This window comes from Chroicocephalus ridibundus, chromosome 13, assembly GCF_963924245.1.
Source record: "Chroicocephalus ridibundus chromosome 13, bChrRid1.1, whole genome shotgun sequence".
NCBI classification, from domain to species: domain Eukaryota; kingdom Metazoa; phylum Chordata; class Aves; order Charadriiformes; family Laridae; genus Chroicocephalus; species Chroicocephalus ridibundus.
This window is the reverse complement of record NC_086296.1, coordinates 11,424,446-11,451,888: the sequence shown is the minus strand read 5'-3', so window position 1 is coordinate 11,451,888 and position 27,443 is coordinate 11,424,446. Positions and strand designations below refer to the sequence as shown.

Genomic DNA, 27,443 nt, shown 5'->3' with positions numbered 1-27,443 from the left:
AAGTTCAGTAGTCTACTGTAAAATGAGGTTCGGTTACTTATTGATGCTGACTCCTACCCCGATAGGTATTTTTAACTTTAATTTCAATTAATAACCGGGCCTTGATTCTGTGACTCACGATATCTAGGTGGATTGCATTGACTTGCGAGGCTGGTGGAGGGGTTTGTGAACACTGAAGTCTTGCCTGCTGTACTAATTGTACTGAGCGGGGGGACAACTCGAGTATGCACAGCCTTACGCATTTCCATCTTAAGTCAAGAAAATGACTTTCTACAGATATGCTGTTCATAGCTGTTTACATTTTGTAAGTAATACAAAGACGTATGGAAGAAAATAAAGCTTTCTTCATCAGCACTTTAAATTGTGGAAACTTTGCAGATTTACTGTTCCTAGGAATTTGTAAAAACACTACCGCGTTGCTCACAAGGTTATCGTGCCTGATTGTGACCAATCTGTTTTCTGTGACAGGACATCAATGAAATGGTGCGAACTGAGCGTCCAGACTGGCAGAATGTCATGCTGTATGTTACAGCAATTTACAAATACTTTGAAACCTGAAACACTAATTATTCAACAGATCCATGGCATAGAACCAACATGAGCTACCAGATGGAAATGTTACTGAAATGCTAATCCCCGTTTCACTGAAAACTGGCAACATTTGAGTCCCCTCAAACTTCAGTGACACTACCCTGGATTGCCTCAGATTGCTTCAGCTACTAAGCCTGGAAACAACTGTTTCAAAGCAAGAACTCATTGCCACAGTGCTTGGAGTAACCCAAGTTATTAAGCTATTCAGATTAATTATGTAGCCTAAAGAGCCTGGACTACTTATGTGCTGCCTTTCCAGCCAGACTCACTGAAGCTTTCTTTCCTAGGAGAGTGAGATGAATGGATCCTCTAGCATATAGGAGACTGAATGTACAGCTAAAGCTTTGAGAAGGAAAAGGATAACATGGCATCGTATTCCTGAACTTTCTGTAGCATCCTGATACCATACCACAGAGTATATATTCTACACACAGCATATGGCACCCCAATACAGTAGAGTTCTTAATGGCAATTTAGTTACTGCCTTTACAGCTATTTTCCCTCCTTTAAAATATGCACAATATTCTAGGAAAACAAGCTTTTATTCCATAACGACAAATTGAGTGGAAAAGTGCTCTCGATACCTCGAAAACTTTGGCACAGAAGAACTCTTCATTCTAAAGCTTCATTATAAGCCTACCTCTGTCACAGTGATGTGGCTTCCAACTTTATCTTATGGATTGTAAAGACTAGCACATACAGCTCCTGGTTTTCAGGGTACGCTATACTTCAAGGAATCTGTCCAAATTCCCTGTGCTTCCATTATAACAGAAATGAATCAATAATCAACCCTTGTATGGCTTGTTCTTTCTCCTCTTCCTCCTTTGCCTGTATCGCACGCACAGCTACCCCAGGCTTTACTCTACAGCAATACGAGCATACGGCATGGATTTCTGTGGTAGAATTTTGGAACTGGGATAGCATTTCCTCTGCAGAGAAGATATTTTCAATAAGATGTAACAATGAAGTAGTTTGTCCCAAAATCCAGCTTTGCCATGTTTTCTGTGTGGTTTCCATTGATCTTGCACATCCTCATCTGACTGACAGAAGGTGAGACATTCTCTGACAAGAACTCTGGAGGAACTGATGTAATGTGTATACACCAGTAGTTTTGAATATTGCGTGGAAATGACTCACTGTCACAAGGAAGGAACTGAGAAACTTTAGTCTGCTCAACTTCTATTTTCCTAAAATGTACCTGAATTCATGTAACAGCTCTTGGGCAAAAGAGTTCAAGTAAGTGCCTTAGCGATCATGGAGTTGATACATCCTGGCACTTCAGGGCCTCGTGGAGAATGTTAATGGCTCAGAACGATTTAATATATCCATTTGTCATATGCTGTTTGTTGTAATCTTGTTTGTGAAACCAAGGGAAGACTTGATTCTATCGTTGCTTCTGCCTCATTTTTCCAAATACTTATCAGCAGTTAAGCCACAGTTGAGCATCTCTCATTAATATTAAGCAGAAGCCTACTTTAGAAGTGAGTTAACAACTGCTATTTATAAGCACATGCTCTTTCAACACAGTAACCCTGTTATAAAGAAAATGAATCTGCCATTTCTATGGTGCTCTTATGACTGTTAAGGACAGTTTGAATGTCATAGATGTTAACCCAGTGAATGCAACTGTGCTTGGCATCTGTGAAACTTCATCGTGGTATAAAAGCACAGATTTAACACAAAATCATTGCCAAATCCAAAAACCTATCATCTGAGGAACATAGCCCAGTGAAGAGTAATAATTCAGCATGTCTCTAGCAGCTAGTGGTATCTAAAAATATATGCTTACAGCGATAGGTGCCTGTGAGAATTTTGAAAATTTGCAAAATAACTGCTTACTCCATGCTGAGGGCCTTTGGAGAAATTTTCAGAGCAGCAGTCTCTCACACATTCTTACACTTCTTTAGAGCCCTAAAAGTAGCCGGATACTCTCAGATTATTGATTGGTACATTTGAAGAGCCAACGTAATCTAAAGACAATTGTTGCAAGAGAGGCTTCAAGTGAAAAATCTTCATTAACAGGTTTTAATAAAAGTCTGAAATACAATTTCCTCTCACATACATTTCTTTAAAAAAAATTTGTTTGCTTCATTTCTTCAAATAAGTTTCGGTAAGAATAGTCATATTGGAAATAGGCATTATTGCTGTCTCACATTCCATCTTTTACTACTAAATTTCAGGTTTTGCCAATTTATGCTTAAAAAAACTTCTATTCATCCTCCCAACAGGCATCCATAGCTATGATTGTCTTATTCATTGCCTTAGATTTTAAGAAAATCTTTTTCTAATAAAAAGGATAGCATCTCTTGGTCTAAATTCACTCATGACCTGTTTTGTTAAGGTAATTTGAGTTTAGGCTGATTTTGGGGTTTTTTTGTCCACTGTTCAACTTCATTTACCTGGAATGTTGTATTAGTCTGAAATAACACTAATAATATAACCTTTTGTAAAAGGTGAAGTCACATTTTCCAGATACTTTCTGTTAAAAACATGGGCTGCTAATCTTCAGAGAGAGAGCGAGAGAAAAGTTATTGGTAATTATAAAAATGATATTGTTTTGAACTTCAGAGCTCTGCAAACCTCCTGGTGTGACTAGTCTGATAAACCTCCGCTATATTCATATCTGTTAAGGGAATATTTGGCTCCACAAAGAGTTTTGTTTTTATAATGATATATCTGAGCCTTTTCACATAAGATGCTGCACAGCTGTCCAAAGGGAAGGAATGAAGCAATGGAAGGTCTAAAATAAACGTAATGCCCTGCTGCACTCTACAATGTGTTTTTTCTGAAGGTTCAAACAGCATTAAAGTTTTCAAGAGGAACAATAACTGTAGCCCTTCTGGATGTGGATGATGCTGTTCTGTTCACTTCCTACTCATAGTTAATCCTGAAACAGCCTGGGCTTTTGTACATATGAAGTACGAGTTTATGCTGATTTACTTTCCTTTCTTTTTAATCCAGAAAATATTTCTGAATGTACTAAAAAAAAGGACAAATATTTTATCATCAATTTGTATTATTGCATTTTAATATGTGCCTTGCAAATGCCTGCGCTGTAGTATATCAGGGTTACTCATTGCCAGCTGTAGGGCTGGGGTGGGCAACAAAACGGAGCTGTCGAGCATATTGATGCAGATACAGGTATGTCATCTTCTGGATCCTGCTTCCTGAAACACTTCCACGGATTAGAGAGGTCACTTCAGAGCCAGACGTTTATTCCGTTTGGCTAGTTGTCAGCCTGATGCAAGATCATCAGCAGTGAACTGAATGAACAGCTGTGGGGCTTTCTTTACCAAAAAAGAAGGGATGGGAGGAAAAATTTAATTTTGGAATTTTGGTTATTCAGGAAAATTCTGTCAGAGAAGTTTTGATACGGAGTATCTAATAATAACAGAATGAGGTGACTTCAGGATGGATTACGCTTGATTTGGTTTTCAGTTGGTTTTCTTTGATCCAGTTTGATTTGGTTGTCTTGTATATTTAAATAGAAACACTAATTTAGTATCTCTGGTGTGAATCTCAGTGGCCCTCACAAAGATCTCTCATTCTCATGCCTCTGGAAAATTGTGAGTGAAATTTTCCCTTTTAAATTTGTGTTTATGGATAGGTTATCCAGAATATGGTATTTAATTACAGCATATTCTGATGTAAAAGTAAATTTTTATCTCTTTTGCATAAAATATATTCCTCAAGTTACATGTAGCATTTCTGATAATTTTTTGTCTCCAGTTTTGTAGAATATTTCCACTCTTTCTGTTTTTCTGTACAGTCCATCATCAGGCTTTAGGGGACCCTTAATTTGCCAAAGCTAAATGAACTCTGCTTTGATGTATTGGTGTAAACGCATATTAATAGCACTGGCAGCACTCCTGCTCTGGTTTTACGTGCATTGGTTTTACGAGGAGAAATAAATTTACCCCTTGCTCTAACGATGCAGTGCCGTGGTGTAAACTGCTGAGGATCTGCCTTAAGAATTTTGTACCTGTGACAAAAAATTCTCATTGGCATCTAATTTCTGTTAATGATCTCAATGCTGAATTCTTATCCATTTTTTCAATTCCCTGTTTCAACACTTCAGACATTTGGATTCTGTTGCATGTTTTGCATCACGAAAAAATCACGCTTTCACGCTTATTCAATTCTCTGTATTTCTGTTCAGTTTTGGCACAGGGTATAAAGTTTATTATAGCCTAGTTTTAAACAAGATTATTTGGGAAGTTGGAGATACAGGAAACTTTTGGGCGTTTTGCTTACTTTCTGTGTTCTGCTTGTGACTGGTTTGGGAAAGCCCTCTGGTTTTCAGGTGATATGTGACAATATCTTCCAAAGCTGCCCCCTCTGGATGACAGGCATGAAGCTGTGCATAGGCTAAAGTTAAGCCTTTAAAACTCCATTCGTGTGGTGCATATGGTGACTTGACTTCTTATTTGGCTCTTGCAACTAATACAGGCACAGCTTAACTGCAGGCTGCATCCAGCAGGAGCTATTAAGAGGCAGAATTCTTCTGGGAAGGTATCCAGTTGTACACCTATACAGTATTTTTTGCCTATTGTGAGTAATAGTCTTTCTGAGGTGGCCTAAGAAAGAGGATTTAAAAATAGGTGTTCGTGTACAGACCAGTTTAACTATATAGTTTGTTTGTGGTCCTTCCCTTAACTCGGTAAATATTTATTTCTGTTTTATTTGTGTCTTCTGCCAAGCCCTATTTCTGCAATTCCTTTCTTTAGGGTATGAATGCTCAGTAACACTAACCAGTTTGAGAAATAATTTGGTGAACGGTGGTAACAAAGTGTAGTTGTCATCCATGGGCTCTGGCCACGCCGCCGTGCTTTCCCAAGGTAGTGGCTGTTGATTAGCAAGACGTTTTGGAGCTGCTTGACTCTCCCACCACTTCCTTATCTCCCATATCGCCTCCAGGTGCTCTTGCCCCCTAGTTATCAACTCCTTAAATGAGTTAAGGGATCATTGATGTCTCTTAATATATTTAATTGTCTGTATTTAGAAAGGTATCTCTAATAGTGTTTCTGCTTTCAAAGGAGAGTGGCTGGCTGGGTTTTAAATTACTGACTGGCTTGCTGAGCGTTCCCAGTCCTTCATCTTAAGTTTTTCCTGTTGTATTGCCTGTGATTTCAGTATCAGTGTTGTAGTACACTTTGTAATTGTCAAAGCCAAGATGTTAAGCATCTGGAATACGTAGCAAGTATGCTTTTGATAATTATTGCTAAATAACTTAAAAGCTCGGGGTTTGTACAGTTCCGATTTTTGTTAGAGTTGACACGAGTGTCTTTTTTTCCTTTATGTATTTGCGCTTGCTAGTTTTGGGGACGCTACACCCTTGAACTCAGTTTGCCAAGGCCACTATCCTAGCCTCCATAAGTTAATTCTTTCTGCGATAATAGGATTATTTCCTCATAGTGCAACTTCCGTAAAACCTATGAATACCAGATGACTTCCTTCCAGCTGACACCTTTCTCTTATTTGGACTATTCCGTACCCTTAGGCCACACTCTGCCACAGAGTTGCACATAAACTTCCCATCAGTTCCAGCAGGACTTGGGGATGCAAAACTGTAGGGGAAACTTTGGCAGTTTATTACAGCAGCCTGATGCGATTAAGCTGGCTTAATTTTAATCCCCTATTTTCAGAGCCGGGGGGGGGGGGGGGGGGCGTGGTCAGTTTAGCCAAAATCATTTACTCAAAGCTGAAATGTGGCACGTTTGTTCTCCACTGGGAAGTATGCTTCTGTTTAATAATATTTTTATGAGATTGTATTTATGGAAACTGAAAGAAAAATGTCATGAAGCTAGTTTTGTTGCACTTTTCTAAGGCTTTTGTATTTTGCATAGAGTTCTAGAATATGAACAAGTTGTTTGGGGAAGTCAAGGCTTTAAACTTATCATGCCCCAGCATAGCAACGTGTTACGTGCATTTTCATTCTAGTGATATATGTATTATTTTAATGGCATGTAGCTGGTGTATTTACGTGGTAGTTAGGAAGCCCAGTGGACATTTCCTGCTGCAGAGGAGCCGTTGGCGGTCCTGGTTCCACAGTTCATGAACTGACCTGTTTTGACAGTAGACTGCATTTGCAATAATGGAATAGTCAGTTTTTGTTTCTGAACTTTATTTCAACAAATGGGGAGAAAGAGGCCCTTCTTTTTTTGTTCCATTGTTGAAATTTCTCTGGAGGTATTTTACAGGTTACCCATTATTGCATATGTTCAATTAGGATAATTACTTGGGAATCAGTTCAGTCAAGAAGGCACAAGTGCACGTAACATACTCAAGTAGTTAATCCTTGTAACTTACAACATTTCAGTTTGTTAGACACTTTTGGTTTTGCATATGTTATAAGGTTAACTTTACTTTTTTTAAGTAGCACTTTTATACATATCTGAAGGGTTTTTTTTGAACAGAAATTTATTTTTTTTCTGTATGTTATCTAACGGAAAGTATAACACTACTACACAAAACATAGACTAGTTAGCCTCCAGACTGTAAGTTCACTTTAGGTCAGTGAAGATCAAGAGTTGTTCAATGTGCATGAAATAAATCGGTGATCCCATTTAATACTGGACGACTCTCCAGATCAAAGTCAGAAGGGCATTAACTGGTACCCTCCAACTCTTGGATGAGGGTACTTTCTGTTCAGGTGTGAGGCAGAATTGACAGAACAGTGTGATGAATTTTGGACTTCATGAAAGAACAGAATTTTATTGATGTCTCAATCTAACTTCACAGCACTGTATTGGGTAAGGACTAACCTTGTTTGAGATGACACTGTAGCCAGTACTAATATCTCCTAAACAGCTAATTTAAAGCTTATTTTCCATGGCCTTTAAAGATGGTATATAAACAGTGATTCTTAAAAGCTCTTCACATCCATCCAGCTTTTCTGATTTGTTAGTTCTGATTTGTTCTGATTAGTTTTATACTCCCTTGAAACACAACTGTTAGCCTGACCTAACAGCACCTGTATGGGTTTAGTAATTGTTATAGACAACAAGCACTTTTCTCTTTTCCAGAACCCTTTCAAATGGTTTACACACACACATTGACATATATAGACATTTTACATAGAGAGGTTTTACATAAATATATGTATGTACATATATACACACATATATACATGTGTGTATACATATATGTACATATGCAAGTTCCTAGTAAAACTGAACATGTTTCAAGAAGTGCTTGTGTCTCGAATACTTGGGGTGGTGTATTAGCGTATACATTTAAAAGGTAAGGAGGAAAAAACATTTTGTTTGCTTCTGGTTAGAGCTGAGAAATATAGGTTTGGGGAAAACTTGGAAGTATGTTCAAATTGCATTTCACCCTGTCTCTGGTTTGAAAGGCACAAGCTGTTAATCGATTATTGGAACTTAAAAGGTCAGCAAGTGTATTTTAAGCTAAACCTTTTGGAGGACCAATATGCTTTTAGTTTGCAAGGACCACTAAAGATCTGGGCATTTACTTTCTCCATAATGTATTCTGTATGAGTATTTAGTATGTATGCCTTCAATTTGCCAATGTTGCCATGTTTTCTTCTTAATTATTCATGAAATAAAGATTGCAAAAAGCAGAAATGTGTGTTTATGTTTACTTGAGTGAAGCTGCCACAAAAGGGAATATTTTAATGCTATTTGTGGCACCGTGGTTTTTCAGGAGTAAATGTTGCAGGAAGTAGTTTTTGGTGGTTTATACACTATGGATGAGAAGTGCATGCGAATTATTTGCATGCACAGAACCTCACGATTGTTTGGAAGTCGTGTCTCTCTTGGTATACCAGCATACTTTATGGTATCTACCCCCAAAGGGTTGTAAATGATAAGGTAGTGAATAGATAAGGCATCTGCTTAGCCTGTATTGGCCTAGTCTTGAATGTGAGTAACAGAGAAGGGGATTGCAGAGAGTATGTTCAATTTAGGCAACTTCTGTAATAAATTGCAGGATTAGAATTATTTAAATGTTACTTAACCAAGTAAGGCAATGCATGCATGTGTACTCTCTCTCTCTCTAAAGGATCTGGGCTGGGGAGGGTTTGAGGACTTCATCTCTATAACAGATGAGAGTATTTAAAGCAGATGGCTAAAAATAAAATTTCCAGGTGAAAATAAAGACGGGAGCACCTTCAATCTGATTTGGTCTCAGTCATCCTGGACGGTAACTGTTTTGAAATACTGTTTTAAAGCTTTAATTTCAAGTGCTCTGGAATCAATTGGATCCAGAGGTTTGGACTGAGCTCCTGTTTATTTCAAATGTTGGTCTTAAGTGCACTGACTAGTATAGGTATTTTAATTCTACCTATTTATTACCTATTTTTGGGGGGGGGATTTTGTGTGTTTTATGACTGTTCAGCAATTTGGAAAAGTCTTTGTCTCAGTAATGTTATTCTGCAAGAAAATGTCTCGCTTCTCCTTTCTTGAGGTGAAGTATTCTCCCTGAATTTGAGTGGTTTAAGAAAACTCATCTTAGTTCTCAAAATGGACTTATATCCTGGTTTTAAGCATGGTTCTTCAGTTTTCATACTTTTTAAAAATAAATGTGTTTAAAAGTGTAGTGTAGTAAACTCATGTCAGAAAATGGATGTTTTTCTTTTCTGTAGCAAGTGCATGACAGCATTGTAGAAGAGACTCGTGTGCCTGCAACTGGCACTCTGAAGGTCAAGACAGAAGCAGGGAACCGCACACAGGTCAGGCCTGAGGTATGCTAAAACACTAGTGTCGCTGCAGGCTGCAGAGCTGCAACTTTTCTTTCCCATATCCACTGAAATAAAATTCCCTAACCAAAGTGGGGTTTGGGTTTTTTTCGTGGATTGTCTTCCAAGCTGTCACTAGAGAATTTTGGTAAAAATGTGAAACTAGCTCCATAAGCATGTTTAAGTTGAATATAATAAAATCAGTTAAATAATTTTAAAGGTCTTACTGTAATGAAAAACTGCAGCTATATGGAATAGTAAAATAAAGATGTCAGAAGCAACAATATACTATTCCATTGCCTTAAATCACAAAAGCTTATATTGGAGTCATGGTTGTTCTGCAGTTAAATTCTGCATAGGAACTAGGTTAGCATTACAGAACTTTCAACTAAAATTCTTTTCATAAAGGGTTTCACAAATGCTTTGATCAACGGAAGAGACTTGGATTATATCACATACGTTGCCAAGAGCTGTGTGTCGGTCCACAAAGTGCGTAGACAAGAGGGGCTCATGAAGATGTAAGTTCTTCCCACGCAAAATTCTTTTAAAACAGAGACACTAACTTATCACAAAAAGTTAACGCCCTTCTCCAGATGGGAAGTTATTAATAGCCAGCAGCTACTGTTAAGACTTTAAAAAAAAAAAAAAAATAATAAATTGTTCACATTGTTCACCCTTTCCTAACCCCCTCGCTTAGTGTTTTGTCTATGGGGTTTTTTTCAGCACTATCTTTCCTTGGGCCCAGCATTTGTGTTCTCCTCAATACTAAAGGTTGAGTAAGGTATAGGATTCTAGATTGAATTGCTCAGAAAGTGGTGATGGTATTGTGGAAAGCTCCCATACCTTCCGTATGGATTACTGCTTGATGCTGCAACCCGGCACCTTGAATGGAGAAGTTAGCTAACTCGTGTCTCTCTTCCTGGCAGCTCCAGATTAGATCATTTGTATCTAATTAAATGTTTGTTTACTAGCTTCACTTACGTTAGAAAAGTTGCTTTGAAACTTCTCCCATGCATCTTTGTATAGAAAAAAACTTGCCTATGAATTTTTAAAAAAAATAAAAGTAGATAAGGGACTGGTGCCATCAGTCCTAATCCAAGTTAAGGTTTTACTAGCCTTTGTCTGCCATTTCCCTCTGTATCACCGTGGTTTAACTGAACTCTGTTCATAGAACTGAATTTCTGTATATGAAACGCCCTGTTTGAAAACTGTGAAGTTGACTTTTCTTGGATGTTCTTTGCCCTTCAGGATTTCTAGTTCTTTGGAACCTCCTTAATCTCAGTATGAAAATAGGGTTGAACACAGTAGCGTCTTATCACAGTATTTTTACTGCTAGACATTTGCATTGATTATATAGCATGAGGAAATATTTGTGCTTCTCTCCAGTGCTGTGCATAGCTCGCACCCTTCTTTATTCTTTCTTTTCTTAAACCATTTTAGGCTCTTTCCTCATGCCAGAAGCCTAAAAGTTAAGCTCTTAAAAATGAAAGAAACTTGAGAAGGAGACATAACAGTCTGGAGACAACTTCACTGAGCTGTTGACAATATCGTATTTTTCAAAAATAAATATCCCACAGAGCACCGAAATGCCAGCGTGTTGAGTTAACGCTGTGTGCCTCTGTGGGACCACATTCAGAGTCTAATCAACTGCAATGGAGCAAAGCCCGGGGAGCACATAACCGGTGCCATCTCTTGAAAAAGAAAATCCCCGTGTTGGAGGGTGTGATCCGGCAGGGTGCTGAGCATCAGCAGTGTTGCAGTTCAGGAGCTGTTAGATGTTCAGCCGTTCTGAAAAATCTTCCCCCAGAATGGCTGGTCTAGTGATAATACAGCTGGACTATCGTCCCAGCAGAGAAGAAACATGAAGGGAAGGCATGCCACAGTTTTCCTCTTGGCCAGAGTACAACCGTTATACAGGCATGGGAACAGGGTGCCAAAACACTAACTTCGCACTCTAAACCTATGAAGTTCCATCATTTTGCACAAACATTTCCAGCACATGCTATTCCCGAGCAGGGAGTGGTGGGGAGCAGGGTCAGTGGCTACTTTTTGTCTCCAGTTTATGTTGTGACAGCGCTTGGTTATACACAATGTGGATTTTGTCAAGTTAAATAAGGGTTGCCCTCTCATTCCTCCTTAGAATAACATGAGAATAGTGTAAATGAAGAAGAATCATTTGACTTCTGCTGGGCCTTGCAACTCCAACAGTTCACTTATTGTATAAAGGTAACTTCTATATATTACTATTATAGAAAATAAATAGCTGTTGCTCTGCAGCTCCCACATGATGATTCATGCTACCAGTTTTTCTTCTATTAATAGTCTACAAAGAGTGCTTAAATTTAGATTGAACTCCATCTCATAGTCTGTCATGCTGAATAGCATTTAGAGAAATGAAGCCACAGTCTGGTTGGGCAGTGCCTTTTACGGAGACTAGTCCAGCTCTCGACATGAAATGACTGAAAATCCTTTCGTTCCTGACCTAAGTGCAAATGGCAGGATTTAAAGAGTGTTGTGGATATGGGTTTGCGTTTCCCTGTGAGCACAGATCTTACCTCGACTTTAGCTTGTTTTGCTCAAGCTCAGGTAATAGTTGAACTCCTGTGCTGGAGGTGAACAGTTTGTGGGAAGGCTTCGGTCTTTGACACAGAGGAGTGTCCTTCGTCGTCAGCGATGGGCATTTCCAGCAAAAATTTTGCATGTGTAACTTTGTTAAAGGACTCTCTCTTCAGAAAATCTAGCTGCTTTTTTTTTTTTAGAGTGTTGATTTTAAAACTGCTAACAAATATTTAACGTTGAGCAATACGAAATAATTGCATATATATATACACATACATATGGATTTTTATTTATATGTATCTGTCTTTAATGTTGAAGGATTTGCTCGTTTTCAAAGGACTTCAATAACCTTGCCTCCATCCCTTCTCGACAGAGGAGAGTTCCAAAACTGGTAGAGAGTAATTACTTTCTTAAAGATAGAAATATTTTTTGTTTGTTTAAAAAAAGCATTAATTCTTCCAGATTCTGTTCTAGACAAACCAATGATCATTTTCAGTTCTTCATATGGAAGCCTCAATACCTAGGTATGATTTTCCCGCTCTCTTGCTACGTACCGAGGTGCCGGGCTGGGTTTGATTATAGTCACTATAGATGAGTCTGGTTTGTGTTTACAGTGGCATCACTGCCGTGCCCAAGCAGACTGTGGCTCACGCAGCTTCAGCAAAGAGAAGGGTGAGTTTCATGATAGATCTCAAGTGTAAAGTTTTTATTTACTTTGCTCTCATCTTTTTGAAGGAAGCATTTCAAAGTTTATTCTAGCAGCATTTCTAGAGTCTACTACTTTAGCTCAGTTGCTAAGTTTGAGAAGTGCAAATAGGCTCATATCACTGCATTTCAGCTGCCCAAAATTCAGGAGTTTGGCTTGTTCGATTAGGAGATCGTGTCTAGCATGTTATTGCAATTCTGCTTTTCAGGAACAAAAAAGCCCTTCTTGCCTGTACGCAGGATAATTAGAAAACTCAATTTCTTTCCTTGCAGTACTGCACTTCTTTCAGCTCCCGGTCTGAGCCAGCAGTGGGCTCTAGGCATGTGGCTGTACCTTCCCCATGGCTGCTAGAATGTGGTTTTCTTCTAGGTAGTTTCAGCCGACCTCTTCATGTAGTCCCTTCTCAAAGCGTATCTGGCCACAACAGTCGTGGTAATGCTGTTTTTTCCTTCATGAGTGACTAAGAAGGGAAAGGAAGTTAGCACTCTCTTGCGCTGCACCCCACTATATATAATAGAAACAAAGAAAAATAAATGCTTATTGTATTCCTTTACTGTCATTGTTGGCCACTGGTAAGGGAGGGCATAAGTAGAAATACCTACAGGTAAGGACAATACGCATTGAATATACACAAGAAGAAATATGTTCTGAAGAACGGTGCAGTTCTGATACATGAGAGGGACAATAGCATAAAAATAATAGAAACCCAATTAATTTCTTAATTCAAAAGAAAGGCAACAGATCTATTCAGATCTTACTGTATTAATGAAAGCCACCCTATCCCATAGGACATAAACCAGCAGCTGCTCATTATAAACACCTTTTCGTGTGCAGGAGTGAGAAATGAGCATGCAAACATAATAGAGGAGCTGGCTCGGTTGCTCTGGGAGATGTTGATATTGATTTTTAACATCTTGAAACACTGCAGAATTCCCAACTGCACAGAGAAAATCAGTAGGTGCCAATGGGGACCTAATTTGCTCTCCAAACTGGAATGGCTGCTGAGGGAAGGAACCAGTGGTTTGGCGGGTTAGGTAGTGGTATCCGAATGCTTTTATGGAAAGAAGTAATTTCTAAGAAACATTAGAAGTTTCTCAGAGTACCATTATCAGCCAGCTCTGTGAAAGCACTCCGACATTTGCTTTGGATCTTCTGTGACTTGCTGATTTAAAAAAATAAATAAATAAAAAAATCAACATAGTCTACATCAAATAATCTTAAAACTGATGAGCTGCAAAAATCAAATAAAGAGTTATAACTGGGAAAAGAACCATCCAATGAAGCATTTCTAGGGTGCCTCAAAGATATGTTGATCAACACCCGTGACTTGGGAAACTTGTAAGATGATGTGTTGAGGATGGGACTGTTGGAAGAAACCAGCCTGACGGCTTAATAAGGGGAGCTGACTGCAGCAACCTTGTTTTTAATGTATTCAGGAACAAAATCAAGTTCAGAAACTGCATTCCTGCTCCTTGCAAGTGTTTTGATTCCCAGCTTTCATTGATTTCAGTGGGAGAGAGCCATTTGGATGTCTTTGAGGACCTGGGCCAAAGATGAGAGGCAACAAGAAGAAACACTACCCTGGAAAGGAGCAATGCTGAACAGACGCAGCAGATTCCGGCACACAGCTAATTGCTACAGCATGGCACTTGCCCCTCGAGTTCAAATACGATCCCATGGCATAAAACTTTGTGGAGTATCAGCTGGGAGTGGGGAAACGCTGCCTCTTGTACAGGCCAACAGTGAGACTATTACACGAACAGTGCCCAATTCTAGTGTTGGCATTTTTCAGAAAGATCTGGCAAACTTCATGTAAGTAGGCGGCGTTTCTAAATTTATCATTATTGCAGCATGTTTTGATGAAGCTCCTAAATTTCTCATGGTCTCCCACTTGTACATTTTCTATTGACTTGGCTAGTCAATATACGTGGTCCTTAAAATCACTGTGTGGTAGATTACTCTAGCCTTTTCTGTAACTTTCCTGGGAAAAATTACTTTTTTTTTTTTTTTTCCCCTCCCCACTGGATTCCCACTGTGTTTGGGGCAGCGCTCTGTCCCCCAGCCGCTCTGTGATTCACAGCTGCGTGGCTGGGGCAGCCCGGGCACCAGCCTGCCTTCCTGGCTGGGATAAGAGTGGAGGGTGAGGGGGGAAAGCACCGGTGCCAGATGCTGCTGCCAGTGCTAAAGTTTTCATGCTTTAGATGCTGATAGGTTTTGAGGTTGGTGCTGAAGTGGCTGCTGCCAGTTCTGCTACTTCTTTCCTACTGTCCTGATACACCGAAAAACCTGAAAGCATCATTGATGCTCTTGCTGCCAGAGAAGGCTGGGTAAGCCGGTTGCCTGTGGGTCAAAGTAATGTGCATACGCTTCTGGCAGATGTGGGGTGAGCAAAGCACCGCCGGGGCTGGGAATGCTGAAATGAAACCTCTTGTTGCGTGGCACAAGCATCCAAGCTGTGGCAGTCCCCTGCACAGAGGGGCCTGGGCTGGCTGCCATTTAAATCAATTGGTTTTTCATAGGCTGGTGTCTGCCATGGGGTTGGTGGGAAGTGTGGAGTCACACTGGTGGTTTTTCCTGTTTGTAATGTCCAACCAATAGGAACGAGTAGATAAATTACTTGCTAAGATGTAATAATGAAATAAAAAAACTCAGAAGATATCCACAAAGAGCAGTGGGTTCAAATTCTTGAAAGGTTCTCTCCCCGCTTAAAAATTGCTGCGAGATGAGTCATGGCTGTTCCCCAAGTCCGTTCCTGGAGGAGCAGGAGATGGCTGGGGACATGGGTGGCCCCAAGGGGCACGCCACCGCAGGGCAGGAAACGCATGTGCACGCACTGGTGGGATCCACAAAGACCTCCTCAGTGGGAAATGTGCAGTTTCTATAAAACGCTTAACATCTTTACTGAGAACTCTTAAACGCTTCCAGAGTAGTAATGCAGAGGGTTTCCTTTCTGGTGCTAGTAAGGACAGTTGAGCAGAGAAGAGCAGAAACTGTAAGTTTCTCTCTGCTTGTGCGGTCTGCCAGGGCATCTCCACACAGCGCTGCACGGTGCCGCGTGGTCCAGCTGGAGGCTTTAGCTCGCTGGGTGGGTTTTCCATCCTGGAAAGATGTAGATGTTTAAAACAATGCCTGGAGAAAAGCCCTCCTTCCCTTTCCTACTCTCATTGTATGCAGATCAAGCACAGTAAAAGCCCCGTTTCTGTCACTCGCAGGTCCCTCAAGAGGAGCTGGACTTCTCGAAGTAAGTGCCGGTCGCTTTGCGCGGCGCTGAGCGCTCTCCCCGTCGGCGCGGAGCCCCCGCTTACCGCCGGCCGCCAGGTAAACCCGCCGGGCTCCGTGCGCTGGCCGCCTCCCGCCCGGGGGTCGCGGGGGTCTCCCCGCGGCGTCCCCCCCAATCCTCCCCACCCCGCCGCCCCCGCCCCGCTCCGCCCGCGCCGCCCTGCAGGGGGAGCCGCTGCCGCCGGCTCCGCGCCGCCGGGGCCGCCCGCGTCCTGCGGCGGAGGGCGCCGCGGGGCGGGAGCGGCGGCGGGAGCGGGGCAGCGCCCGGCGGGACGGCGCGGCCACACGCCTTTCCCCGGGGCGCGGCGGCGGAGGCGCGAGCGGAGCGGCGCGGAGCGGGTGCGGGAGCAGAGCGGCGCCCCGAGGGCAGGTGGGTGACGGCGGCCGCGGCTGGGCTCCGCGGTGAGGGGCGGCGGGTGCCCGGCGGGCAGCTCTCGGGGCGGAGCGGGACCTGCCGGCCGGGGCGGGATGCGGAGATCGCCCCGCTGCCTCCTCCCGCCGGGGCGGTGCGGGCGGCCCCGGTGCCCCGCCGGTGCATCCACAGCCCGGCGGTCGCCGGTCCAAGGAGCCGCTGCGGGCAGCTCAACTCCCCTGGCGTCCTTCGCGGTGTCCGCCGCAGCCCCGGTCCCTTCTGCCTCTCCCGCGAGTTTTAAAAGTGGCCGCTCGGTGCTCCCTGATACCCTGCCTCAAGATGGGGGCGATTTTTCTTTGCCACTGCTTTCCCTGCGCCGGCTTGGATGGTTTTTCCATTTCCACCGTGGAGCCGGTGCTCTTCACACCGTACCGATTCCCAACTGTCAGTCCCTCGACACACCCCCGCACTCCGAGATGTTTGCTCCACGAATCTTCCTTCAAACATCAAGTGCTGGACTTTGGCCCCCTGCACCCAGCCCTCCTCCTACCCCTTCAGCTGATATTTGTGCTTGTGCTTTATCATAAAATAGTGATTCCACAGGAGCACCCTGCATCCTGTGAACTTCTCTGTAGTGTTTAACAAAGGAGATTTCCATGCACTTTGCAATCACGCTAAGGGAAAAAGGGCAGGGACTGAATAGATGGCCTTAAACCTGCACGCAGTCTTCTCCCGTTCTTTGTCCCCAAAAGCCCCAACCCTGCCTCATTTGTGTCAAGCGACTAAACCAGCTTTTTGGTGGTGTCCCTTCTGCTGTGCCTGGGAGCTCTCTAAGCCTTGGTACCCAGCGAGTATGTTAGTGGAGCTGCCAGTCACAGAGGGGCCTGGAATCTCTGTGCTGAGCGCAGATGAAGGAAAGGGGAAGAGGCTGCAAGGTGGCGGTTGTCCCCAGAGCTGTTGGGAGGATGTGTGAGAAGGCTTTCTGCCCCGGCAGACAGGGCTCTGGGGCCCTGCCAGGGGGACCTGCCCTCACGGAGGTGCAGGCAGCCCATCCTGGAAGAGCACATTGAGCAGCAGACACGTTCCTGCTGTGTACGTGCTGGTGTGTGGTGCCTTCAAAGGGGATGCTCCTGGGAGGAGATTTTTCTGCATGCTTGGTTGTGTGGTCTGAGTGCTCCCCAGAAGCACCACAGTTGCTTGAATGCTCTTTTATGTCCTGGTGCAGTATGAGCCTGGGGTAAGTTTGAGTGCAGAGGTGTTGCAAGCTTTGTTGTAGCTTGGAAGTAGTAAAAGTGGTTGAGCACCCTCATCAAAACTGTCTTGGGCAGTGGGCCCACAGAGGAGACAGGAAGGGTTAACTTAAAGAGAACACCGTGACTCACTTAGTAAATAGCAGTTAATAGAATTGCCTTAACTATTTAAAATTATTTTCCTAAGCAGATGGTCAACTATTAGATAACTTGATCTTTGGGTGTATTTGTTTTCAGGTTTCTTATCACGCTTGTAAGTCTCAGACCTGTGTAACTCAAGAACTGTAGTAATTGATAAATTCATTCTTCTGCGGGAGAGAAACTAAGAGAGAGAAAGCAAGCGCGGCCAGCTCCTCCTCTTAGAGAGACACCCCCCAGAGCATATTGCCCAAGTGAAGTACAAAAAGATTAGATAAAGTGACCAACAGGGATGTGAGAAATATTTCAATTGAATTAGATCTGTGAAAGAAATATCTTATTTCGAATCTCAATAAAAAAGTCAATATAAATGTAATCACAGATCACAAAAATCCTGTGGAAATGAAATCCTGTCTAAAGTGGCAAATGGATTAAATTCTGAATTAACCAGGAAAGCCATGAGCCTCTGACTTTGTAGAGAAAACACATGGGTACAAACTGCAAACATGTATGTGTGTATATAAAATAAAAACGACCTATTCTAGGGTGTGTGGGGGTGAAAAAAGGCAAGCAGGTCTCCTTTTTAATGCTGTTCAGGTGATAAGTTCATAATTTACACATATACATAATCTGCCTCTCTTTCCATATGTATTTTTATACATAAAAAGTAGAATTAGCATCATCCTGTGCCAGGTCAGGGGATGTCAGCCCAGTAATGATGTTTTTAGCCTCTGTCCTTCTGTCAGCGGGTGCAAAAGGCACTAAAGATCTGAGCTGAAAAGCCTCCTGCCAGGTCTCCTGTGTTTGCATTTCTATTTTTGCTGACATTTTAATAGGATGTTTCCATAAGGGCTGCTGGCACCATTGCGTTTGGATGTAATCAACTTTTGAAAGCTATTCATCTTTTTTGTTTAATCTTCAATAATGGATTTTATGTAGAGCCATGTGGTTAAGCCCTCTTAAGAACTACTGGGGAAAGCTCAGTCCAGCAGGAGGTTTGGAGGGACTGTGTTGAATCTTCACTTGTCCTTTCAGTTGTGTTTCTCTGAGGGGTCTGGGCTGGTTGGCCAAGTTCATCCCCTTCGGTCTTCAGCCTGGCAGCTTTTCCATCTGGTGTGGAGGGAAAACCTCCCCCTTTACCACTTCCTTTCTGCCTGGGTGACATGGCTGTATGATTTCTCGTCTATACAGGCTTCACAGATTTTCCACCAAAACACTTTTTTTCACTATGCTTCAGCTCTTCGCTTTGGTTTGACATTTCCACCCACGTTTTTACACGTGAGATGGGATAAGGCACGGTGTGGCTGAGCTCTCTCTGAATTCTGTGCAGCTGCGAGCGAGGTGTTTTCCATCCAAAGGCTGGTATCAGCATCTCTCTTGGGGTCCTGCAAAGTTTGTCCTTGTCTTCAGCTTGAACAGATTTCAGCTCCTCTTGTTCATTCTCTCCATCTGATCTGGATGGTGAATAACTCTCTAGGTCCTTTGTTGCATGCTTTCCATTTGAAAATGGAGATAGGCTATTGAAGCTTTCTTTTTTGTTGGACTCTAAACTAAAACCCAAGAGAACTTGAGCTGTGTGTCAAGGAATCGGGGAAAATTCTCACAAGTCAATGGAGAGTTACTCACTTTCATCGGGGTCTGGTGTTTAGGACCAAAAGGCTTGGTTGCCTCATGGATCACCTTCAGGTTTTGCGTCAGAGCACCTGAACAGCCTTGGTGAAGTTACTTGAACACAATGGGACCAGTTCCTTGCCTCTCTGCTCATTGTAAAAAGGCAGAGAAAGTTGCCTACTTAATGAGATGCTCGTGTAGCCGAATGTTGAGGGTTGGTCTGTTGGGGGTAGAGAACCAGCAGCGTTCTGCCTTGGGGAGGGCAAGAGGATCTGGGCAGATACGCAGAAGGTGGTTTAACCTCTGAAGGCTTCAGTTTATAGGGGCGGAAGATGCCTCTCCCCTCACAAAGGTTGCATCTGTGTCAGGAATAAATATTGGTTGTGTTGCACTTTTTTTTTTTCTGAAGTAAATCTCTGTAGATCAGAATGGACAGATGGCACATACAACTCTCAATTATGGAAAATATCCTCAGGATGTGCTTCGAGGTCATCTAATCCATGCCACTGCCTGAAGGCAGGATCAGCTATGCTTTTGCCATTCCTGACAGCTATTTCTCCATCCCGCTCCTAAAGACCTGCAGTGGAGATTCCATACTTTCCTGGTGTGCAGGAAACACCCTGATGTCCAGCTTAAACCTCCTTTGCTGTAACTCATTCCTCATCCTGAGCACAGTGGGCAACCTGCAGAGGATCAGTAAAGAGTATTTAGAAGTGCTTCAGCAAATGCAGGTATTTGGTAAATGTGAGTGAATAAAGGCGTGACCTCTTTCACTCCTCAACCTGTGTTCTGTAAGGAGCAAATCGTATGAAACCTGGCGACCTTGTGCTCGGCGTAGCTGGAGATCCGCAGAAGCAGGGGAGGGATGGGGTAGGTAGGCTGCGATACAGCTCGGTATGGTGATGCAATTGTAAAGTTAGGATCAAGTTCTTTGGATAAACACAGAGCGATGAGGTTATGAAAAGAGCTGAAGAGCCACTAAGTGCTTAGGAGAGTTCAGAGAAAAGCCAAATGCAAGAAGGCGGCTTCTGTAAAACTTACGTGTTCAGGGTGATGGCTGCTGTTAGGCAAAAGCATTAGCAGTGCTGCGGCATGTGTCTGAGTGCGAGCTTTGTCCCTTCCTGCCCAGGATGCCTGGGGCTTGATACGGGTGCTATAAACAGACATCTAGTGCGATGTGAGACATCCCCGTGGGGCTGGCAGAGGATAGGATAGGACCTGGGGGAGGCGCGTGCCTTTCTAAAGCGACAGCAGAGGCTCAGGTGGTAGCTTGGAGCACTTTAGACCTCACAATTCACTTGTATTGAAGCCACTAACTCAAATCTTATCAGTTTAGTTTACGACTTGCTTTGGAGAAAGGATGCTTTTCATCATTGGGCCTGTTGGTTGATCATTAGAAATAAAAATTACCAGGTAGCATAAAATACAACATATCTTATGTAAAGTATATGCAAATGCCATTGTAGAAGATACACAAGAGCAGGAGTACTGGAGCCTCCTTGCCCGCAAAGCAGCAGTAAATCTAGTACCAGGAAGGTCACATTTGAAATTTTATGTTTGTTTTGGGGGTCTTGCTGATTTTTTTAATTTTTTTTTTTTTTTTTAATTACAAATTTCAAGCCCAAATAAAATAAGTAATTTGTTACAACTACAAATGCAGCAGTGGAAGGCAGGGTTTGAAAAGAAACGACAACTACAAGACGGATCGTATTTATCTTAGATGATAAGTCAGGGGCTGCATGCAGTCGGTTTCTCACTATCTGACAGGTAACAAGATAAAAGCCCAGGTGTTACATAGGGATGTGGAAAGACCTGAAACAGGAATAAAGAATACCTTACATAGTATTTTTAGGGAACATTTGCAAACAATGGTTTGGAGACAATGGAGAAGTTAGCGGGGAGTGAAACTTGCAGGGATGCTTTGAGCCAGGGAAGGGGAGGGGAGGGAACGGCATACAGAGGATGAGGGAATCTTCCTGTCCCTCTCTGATACAAGGAGAGGAAAGGGGGGTTTTCCTGAAGCTTTGGAGACGTGAGGAATGACATGCTGAGCTCCTGTCTGTATGTTGATTAGCATTTGTGATTGCACTCAAATCCAGGGTGGAAGGCACTCAGGCATTCTCAGGAGGCCTCTGGTACTTGCAGATTGGGGCTGTTTTATCTGCCGGCTAGTGAGATACAGCATGCTCCATCTCCCCGTCCCCTGTGATTATCCCAGGCGACGCTCACAGGGCCAGTTGTGGCTCCTTGTTCAGCAGCTCTTCAAGGAGGGCAGGAGAGGGATTGTTCACTGGTGGAGCCGTTCGAAGCTCAGCTGAACCCGAGCCAGCGTCAGCCGGGGGTCACATCTGCGTATCTCCCTGGGCAGAGTCCCTCATGCGTTTGAGTGAGTAATGCTGCTCCACAGAGGGAAGTGTAATTTGGGCTCATTCTGCTCTTTTAATGCATCCCTTTGGGAGTGGTGAGGTTTGCAGTGTTTTGCCTGTTAGAAGTTTCTTTCCTCAATTAGTATTCAGACCTCAGAGTCTCTCCCATTTTTCTCCTGGTTTTGCTTCTTTGGAACTATTTTGTTTCGGTTTTAGACTATTGTGTTCTCCTCTCGCTTCTTGTCTCCCTTTTTTTCTCCCCCCCCCCCCCCTTTTTTTTTCTTACTAGGGGAGTGTAAGTGTTTCTGCTCTCTTTGCCTGTTCTGTGATGTTGGCCTGCTACCCACATCTCCCTTCTTGTACTGGGAAAGTCCTGTAAAAAATGACCTATCATTTTGGTTATTGAGGTTTCCCAAGAATAGGATTGTCAGATTCTGGTATGAATCCATCGTTGAGGTTAAGGAGTTAAGGGAAGTAGGCTGCGGTGATAACAACTTTGGTTTCAGTATGAGAGCCATATACTTGGGCACAGACTGGGATTTTCCATAGGAAAAGTTTCCCAGGATAAAAGACAGCTAGGAGGTATGTAGCTCTTTAATACAATCTTCAGCAGAGGCACGTGTTTGAAATTGATTTGAATAATTACAGTTTCCACATACGTCCGATCCACAGATCAGTGCCCAGGTTCAATGGAACGGTGGAAAATAACATCAGACTGACTTGGGCTGGCACCAGCACCGTTAGAGTTCCCAGAGAATGTGTGGGGAAGCACGTTGACTTTTAAAAAGTTTCTTAAATGTTCTGCAGCTTGGATTTTTGGCAAAATGCGACCTGTGCTAATCACTACCCAGTCAGGGATTCCTTAAAATACCCTGATTCCAAAACGTGCTTCCCTCCCAGAAATCAGGCCTCTTTGGCTGGACCTGTTAATGCTGAGGCACCTAACTTTGTCAAACACCTAAAACATGTCAGTCTTTTGTTTTATGTCATCCTGTGTCTCGCTAAAGGCTGATCCAAACTCTGCTTGACCGCTCTGATTCATTTAGGGTTATAACACGGGTGGATATAGAGGATTCTGGCAGATTCAATGTAGTTACATGATTCTTTTTCTCTGTACAACTGTACAGTGTTAGCTCTTGCAGGATATAGAAATGTAAGAAGATGTATTCATGGGCTGAAGGATTCATTGTCAGTTTTTGTTGTCTTTCCTACCCCATTCCTAAAGGGAAATCTTCCTTTCCTCCATGTAGCCCCAGTACAGCCTAGCTGTATGATTGCAGCAGGCAAGAGATGGACACAGTCCACCTGGGAGAAACCGTCCTAAAGTCTTGGGGCTGCCTGTTCTGGGCACCTCCCTGGGATCCATCTCTGCTCGACTGACATCATCTGTGTTTGGAACCAGTTGCCACAGTCCCTCAGGAATTTGCCTTGGGAATCTTTTTTGGCTTATCCTTGTTCAGCAAGGTGTGAAGATCGTGGTTGTCATGTATTTAAGAAATGACTGCAGGTTTCTTTACAGCTGGAGCTTTTAATGATCTCCTATTGTGCAGAAACTATAAATATCTTAAGTTTTCATAGGAGAAAAAGACTGCTTCCTAAGGGTGGTGGAGGTGTCTCTATTGTAGCTGGGTACTTGCTGCTGCTCTCTTTGCCTTTCTGCTTCCTCTAGACTAGACAAACACACTAACTCATAAACATCTATCAAGTCTGGTAAAATATTTTCTAAAGTGATTTATGAATGGCTACTGTTCTCCAGTGCAATGGTTTGATGTAGAAGGAGAGAATCTGATGACTAGAAATGTCATTTTCATCAGCAGTTGCATGCTTTCTCCACCCCAGAACATCAGCGTCTCTGGCCTGAGCAGCTGGAGGAGGAAGCGGGCAGAGGCAGGAGGCTGTTACTTGTAAGCGGATGTGCTTTTACCACAGCACGAGGACTTAGGAAATGAAGGAAGGACTTTGTTAGAGTCGTCAGAGCAGCAGCTAGAGACTGAGACTTTGGGATCAGTAAGCAGTGACGCTGGAGACTTCTTAATAAATTGGATTATAATCGAGGACTTGGGGGATAAAAAAAGTCACTTTGAGTACCTCTAAAAAGGCTTGTATTGGTGTGGCTGACTACGATAGTGAAAATGCAAGTCATTTTTGCAAGAGTGATAGACATAGGGTGCAAGTCATAGCAAAGAGACGAGGGAGGGACAAAGTAAGGGCATGTGGCCTCGAGACATCATCAGAGCATCAACTCCTCCTTATCCACAGCGGGTGGCAGAGTCCTAAAAATGTCTTAAATAGCTTTGAGACTGAGACAGAAACACTAACGGGATGGTGTGTGACACAGAGCAAATAAGCATTAGCGAGTCAGGGTAAGTACCTTAAAAAATGGAAGGGGGAAAGTTGCTGGAAACAAACTAAGGAGGCAGAAAATTTGTCATTGTGGCTTTTGCCTGCTTTTGGGATGAATACACCACACCAGCATCGTCCCTCTGTGTCTGAATGCTTTTTCACTGGTGGCTGATTGACAAACTGAGGGAAATGAGTTGGGTAAACAAACTGGTGCACAACCTGGGGGTGTGATGGGCCAGGGCACACCCTGGGGCATGGGAGGAAATAGGGTTTCTTGTGTTGGACGAAAATCAGCCGGTATTGCAAGGCACAGGGAGCACGTGCCCGATCCCTGGGATTGAGGCAGCAGTGAAGAGCCCATGAAGAGCAAACGGCAGTCGGTGAGGTGGCTGGGCAGGGGCAGAGGAGGGGGGAGCTCTGGGTGTGTTTGGACAGGCTCTGCTGCCGTTGTCAGTGGGGCAGGCGCTGCGGAGCTCGGGCTGAGTGCTGCTGCTGTGTCACTGCTTAAATTGATAAGAGAAGGGGGCAATTTGGGGAGGAAGGATGTGATGAGCTGTGTTAGCAACCCAATGGAGGCTTGACTGCTTTTCAAACTGTGGGTGGGTGTGAGTCAAACCACTTGGGTGGTGATGGGAGCTCCGTGGTGAGTCCTGAGTAATAACCCTTGTGCGGAGGGGTCAGCATATGAGCCACAGATGAGCTAATGCAGTGAGACAGCTTTGCGTTGGCTCAGAGGCAGGTAGAATTTGCTCATCTCTGTGCAAGTTGTACAGTGCCTTCACTAGGATAGGGAAGGACAGATGAGGCATTGTTTTAAGTTACATGGAGAGAGATGGAAAGAGGTATATTCCTTCTACTCTGGAAGGTAGGATGTTGGTTGACTGGGTACAACAGCAGTCCCTGCACTGGAGCTGAGTCCCTGCACCTAAGCTGGCAGAGCTTAGGCCAACACTACTTACAACCTGCAGAAGGACGGTGCTCGGAGAGGGAGCAGGGCTCACAAGAACTGATGAAGAGCAAACCTGTAGTTAGAGGAGGCAAGCAGGGTTTGGGAACAACTAGATGAAAAGACAGGAAAACAAACAGATGTACACAATTCTCAACTGCCTCTCTGGAAACCTCCTATGGAAATGAGAGGTGAAGTCACATCTGGAAAGAAGTCTACTCTATTATTTAAAAATATACCAGAATGGATGCATTTAGCAATATGATAAATATTTTGAGAGTGAATTCCTCCCTTGCCTGTATTCCTCAGTGGGTCACCTCTTCTTTATATCCCGTTTCCTCATTTCTTTTATTTTGTTCTTGAAGGAAATGCTCCTTATGTGTGAACACAGCTGGCTTTAGTAGGGCTGTGGGGAGGCAGAGTTTGCTTTTAGTTCTTCCCTCACACAGGAAAAGAAAACTGGCTCCTCAGAGACATTGCGGATGATATTGGCAGGAATAACATGTTTCTGGCCATGGTACGTGGTTTTCATTATGCTTTTTAACATGTCTGTCTTATGAAAGCTTATCCAAATGCACTATATTTATTTTTGGAAATGCCACTGTAGGTCATCATCAGTCCTGGATACAAATGGTTTGCTCAAAAATCCAACATGTTTCTGTGCCTTTTGGCAATATATCATGATGCCTGCTGCTCAGTGAGACTTTACTCTAGTGAGCACGGGGGAACCTTTTCCCTTTTGTTTGTTTGTTCGATCTGGCTTATTTAACTGCTGGTCATTCAGCCTTACTTAGTTTTGCCCTCACTGGCTTTTTGTGACCATTAGAATGGGAATAATTACTGTGAGGTTTTTTTCTTGCTTTTAAACATTTATAACATCCACTTAGGAAAAAAAAATGGTGAAATGCGTTCTGTTCTAGTCTTCTCTTCCGCTGCTGCAATAAAAACTAATCCACTTGTAGCACTTGGAGGGCAGGAGGCAAAGCTGCAATATTGGTTTTGGATTAGCCATTCCTGTTCGCCAGCCCATTGGTGTTATGACCTTTGCTTGTTTGTTGCCCAGTGGGGTTTCACTTTTGGGGCATTTTTGTTTTGTAATTTTTATATCACAAAACAAAATCATGAGGATAAGAAAGACACGGGACAGGCTTGAAGGGTATGATTTTATTATGCTTGTTGTTGCTGTCACAGATGCGGTGGTATGGGTGTCTCTAGTAATCCCCTAGTCAATAAAGACTTTACACCCAGATTCACCATGCTTGTTCTTGCTGCGAGTATAGCCTCCTTTTTTGGCCTGGACTGCAGCTGAGATGGAAACGTAAAGCAGAAATGCTGTCCCTTTTCCCCATTTCTGATCTTTTTCTGTCAGTTCAGGGGTAGTACAGATCTCTGAAGAGCCATTTCTTTTGCCTGTCACAAGTACATGGAGTGAAGGTTTTAAGTCTTGGAGGGCTGCTGCTTTTCTGTAAGAAGGGATTAGACCAAGTTCAGCAAAGCTGAAGCCCTCATTTTACTCAGTATTTCTAGAGAATTTACAAAGCCAATCCAGAAACCTTGCTACCCCAGTGTAGGGTTTTCACTGGAGGAAGACTTCACTCCCCAAGCGGAGACAAGCTCTGTGCTTCAAAAGGCCCTTAGCCCTGCAGTTTTTGCAGTCAGAGCATCAGTGGCTCAGATTATGTTTTGGATAAAGTCTGAAACGATCCTCTGGAAGGGTCAGACTGCCATGTGGAGCCCCTTGATTTCCAGACAAGGATTTTCCAGACAAGGATTTCCAGACATCACCACATTCTGCACTTGTGTGGGTGTCCACACAGGCAGGTGTGCAGGACACTGGGCATCTCTAACTCCAGGGAAGGTTGAGGGGAAACTGCAAGTGCTGCGGGTACCTGAAAACCAAGAGCATTGTGTGCTGATAATTTTGCCTGCTTTGTTTCACTTGTATCCTTTGTTAACAAAGAGCAGTCTAGAGGGAAATAGTCTATTATTAATATTTAATTTCCTCCTATTACTGTAAGCAGATGACCTAAAAGATCATTTAGCCAGCAGCCAATAATAAAGCAAATAGGGGAACCAGAAAGAGTATGCCTTAGTTAGACGGGTGATGCCTCCTTCCCCCTCTCTGTCCTGCACCACCCGGTCACACTCTTTGTCCTTCGATAAGAAGCAGGAGTGAGGATGCTCTCGGAGAGCTCCAAGCACACTGGCTTCGTGTGAGCAGTAAGGGGTGTGGGGAAGCCGCTCTACGTGAAGTATTCATAAAATATTGAACTTCAGGAAGGAAACCACTGAGCAACTCAGAAAAGTACTACTGCTGCCTTCCCTATCGTTCTCCCCAAAAGGACAGCTGTTTTACAGCCTGAGTTGTTTTGCAAACTTGTGTACTGCCTGTGAGCACATTGGCTTATTTATTGTGACTTCATCCTCTAAAGAATTGGGGAGAGACAAGATTTCTTAGAGTCTTTGATTTAACAGATAGGGAGATTCTCTTTGAGCTGAAGGGATTTCAAAGAGAGGATAAAAACTGACAAGCATCTCCCCCTCCAGGCTCTGGAAAGTAGGAAACAAATGATTTAGCAGCACCAATTTTTCTGCTTACAGCCA

At 43.2% G+C, this 27,443-nt stretch overlaps 2 protein-coding genes across 6 annotated transcripts in view; both read left to right on the top strand.

The window, feature by feature from the left end:
- Positions 1–8,175, top strand: part of SPECC1L (sperm antigen with calponin homology and coiled-coil domains 1 like) — a 71,782-nt gene extending 63,607 nt beyond the window's left edge. For all 3 annotated transcript variants that reach the window (XM_063351087.1, XM_063351089.1, XM_063351090.1), the window contains exon 16: positions 469–8,175. In XM_063351087.1, the coding sequence (XP_063207157.1) occupies positions 469–558 (90 nt within the window). In that variant the 3' untranslated portion in view covers positions 559–8,175. The remainder of the gene's footprint in view (positions 1–468) is intronic.
- A 7,269-nt stretch (positions 8,176–15,444) lies between these two features.
- Positions 15,445–27,443, top strand: part of ADORA2A (adenosine A2a receptor) — a 31,678-nt gene continuing 19,679 nt past the window's right edge. The window contains exons 1-2 of one of the 3 annotated variants that reach the window (XM_063351184.1): positions 15,445–15,546; positions 15,767–15,872. The gene's annotated coding sequence lies outside the window, so the exon portion shown is untranslated. Of the gene's footprint in view, positions 15,547–15,732; positions 15,873–16,072; positions 16,204–27,443 lie in introns of those variants that run through there. The other 2 variants (XM_063351187.1, XM_063351185.1) reach the window with 2 other exon arrangements.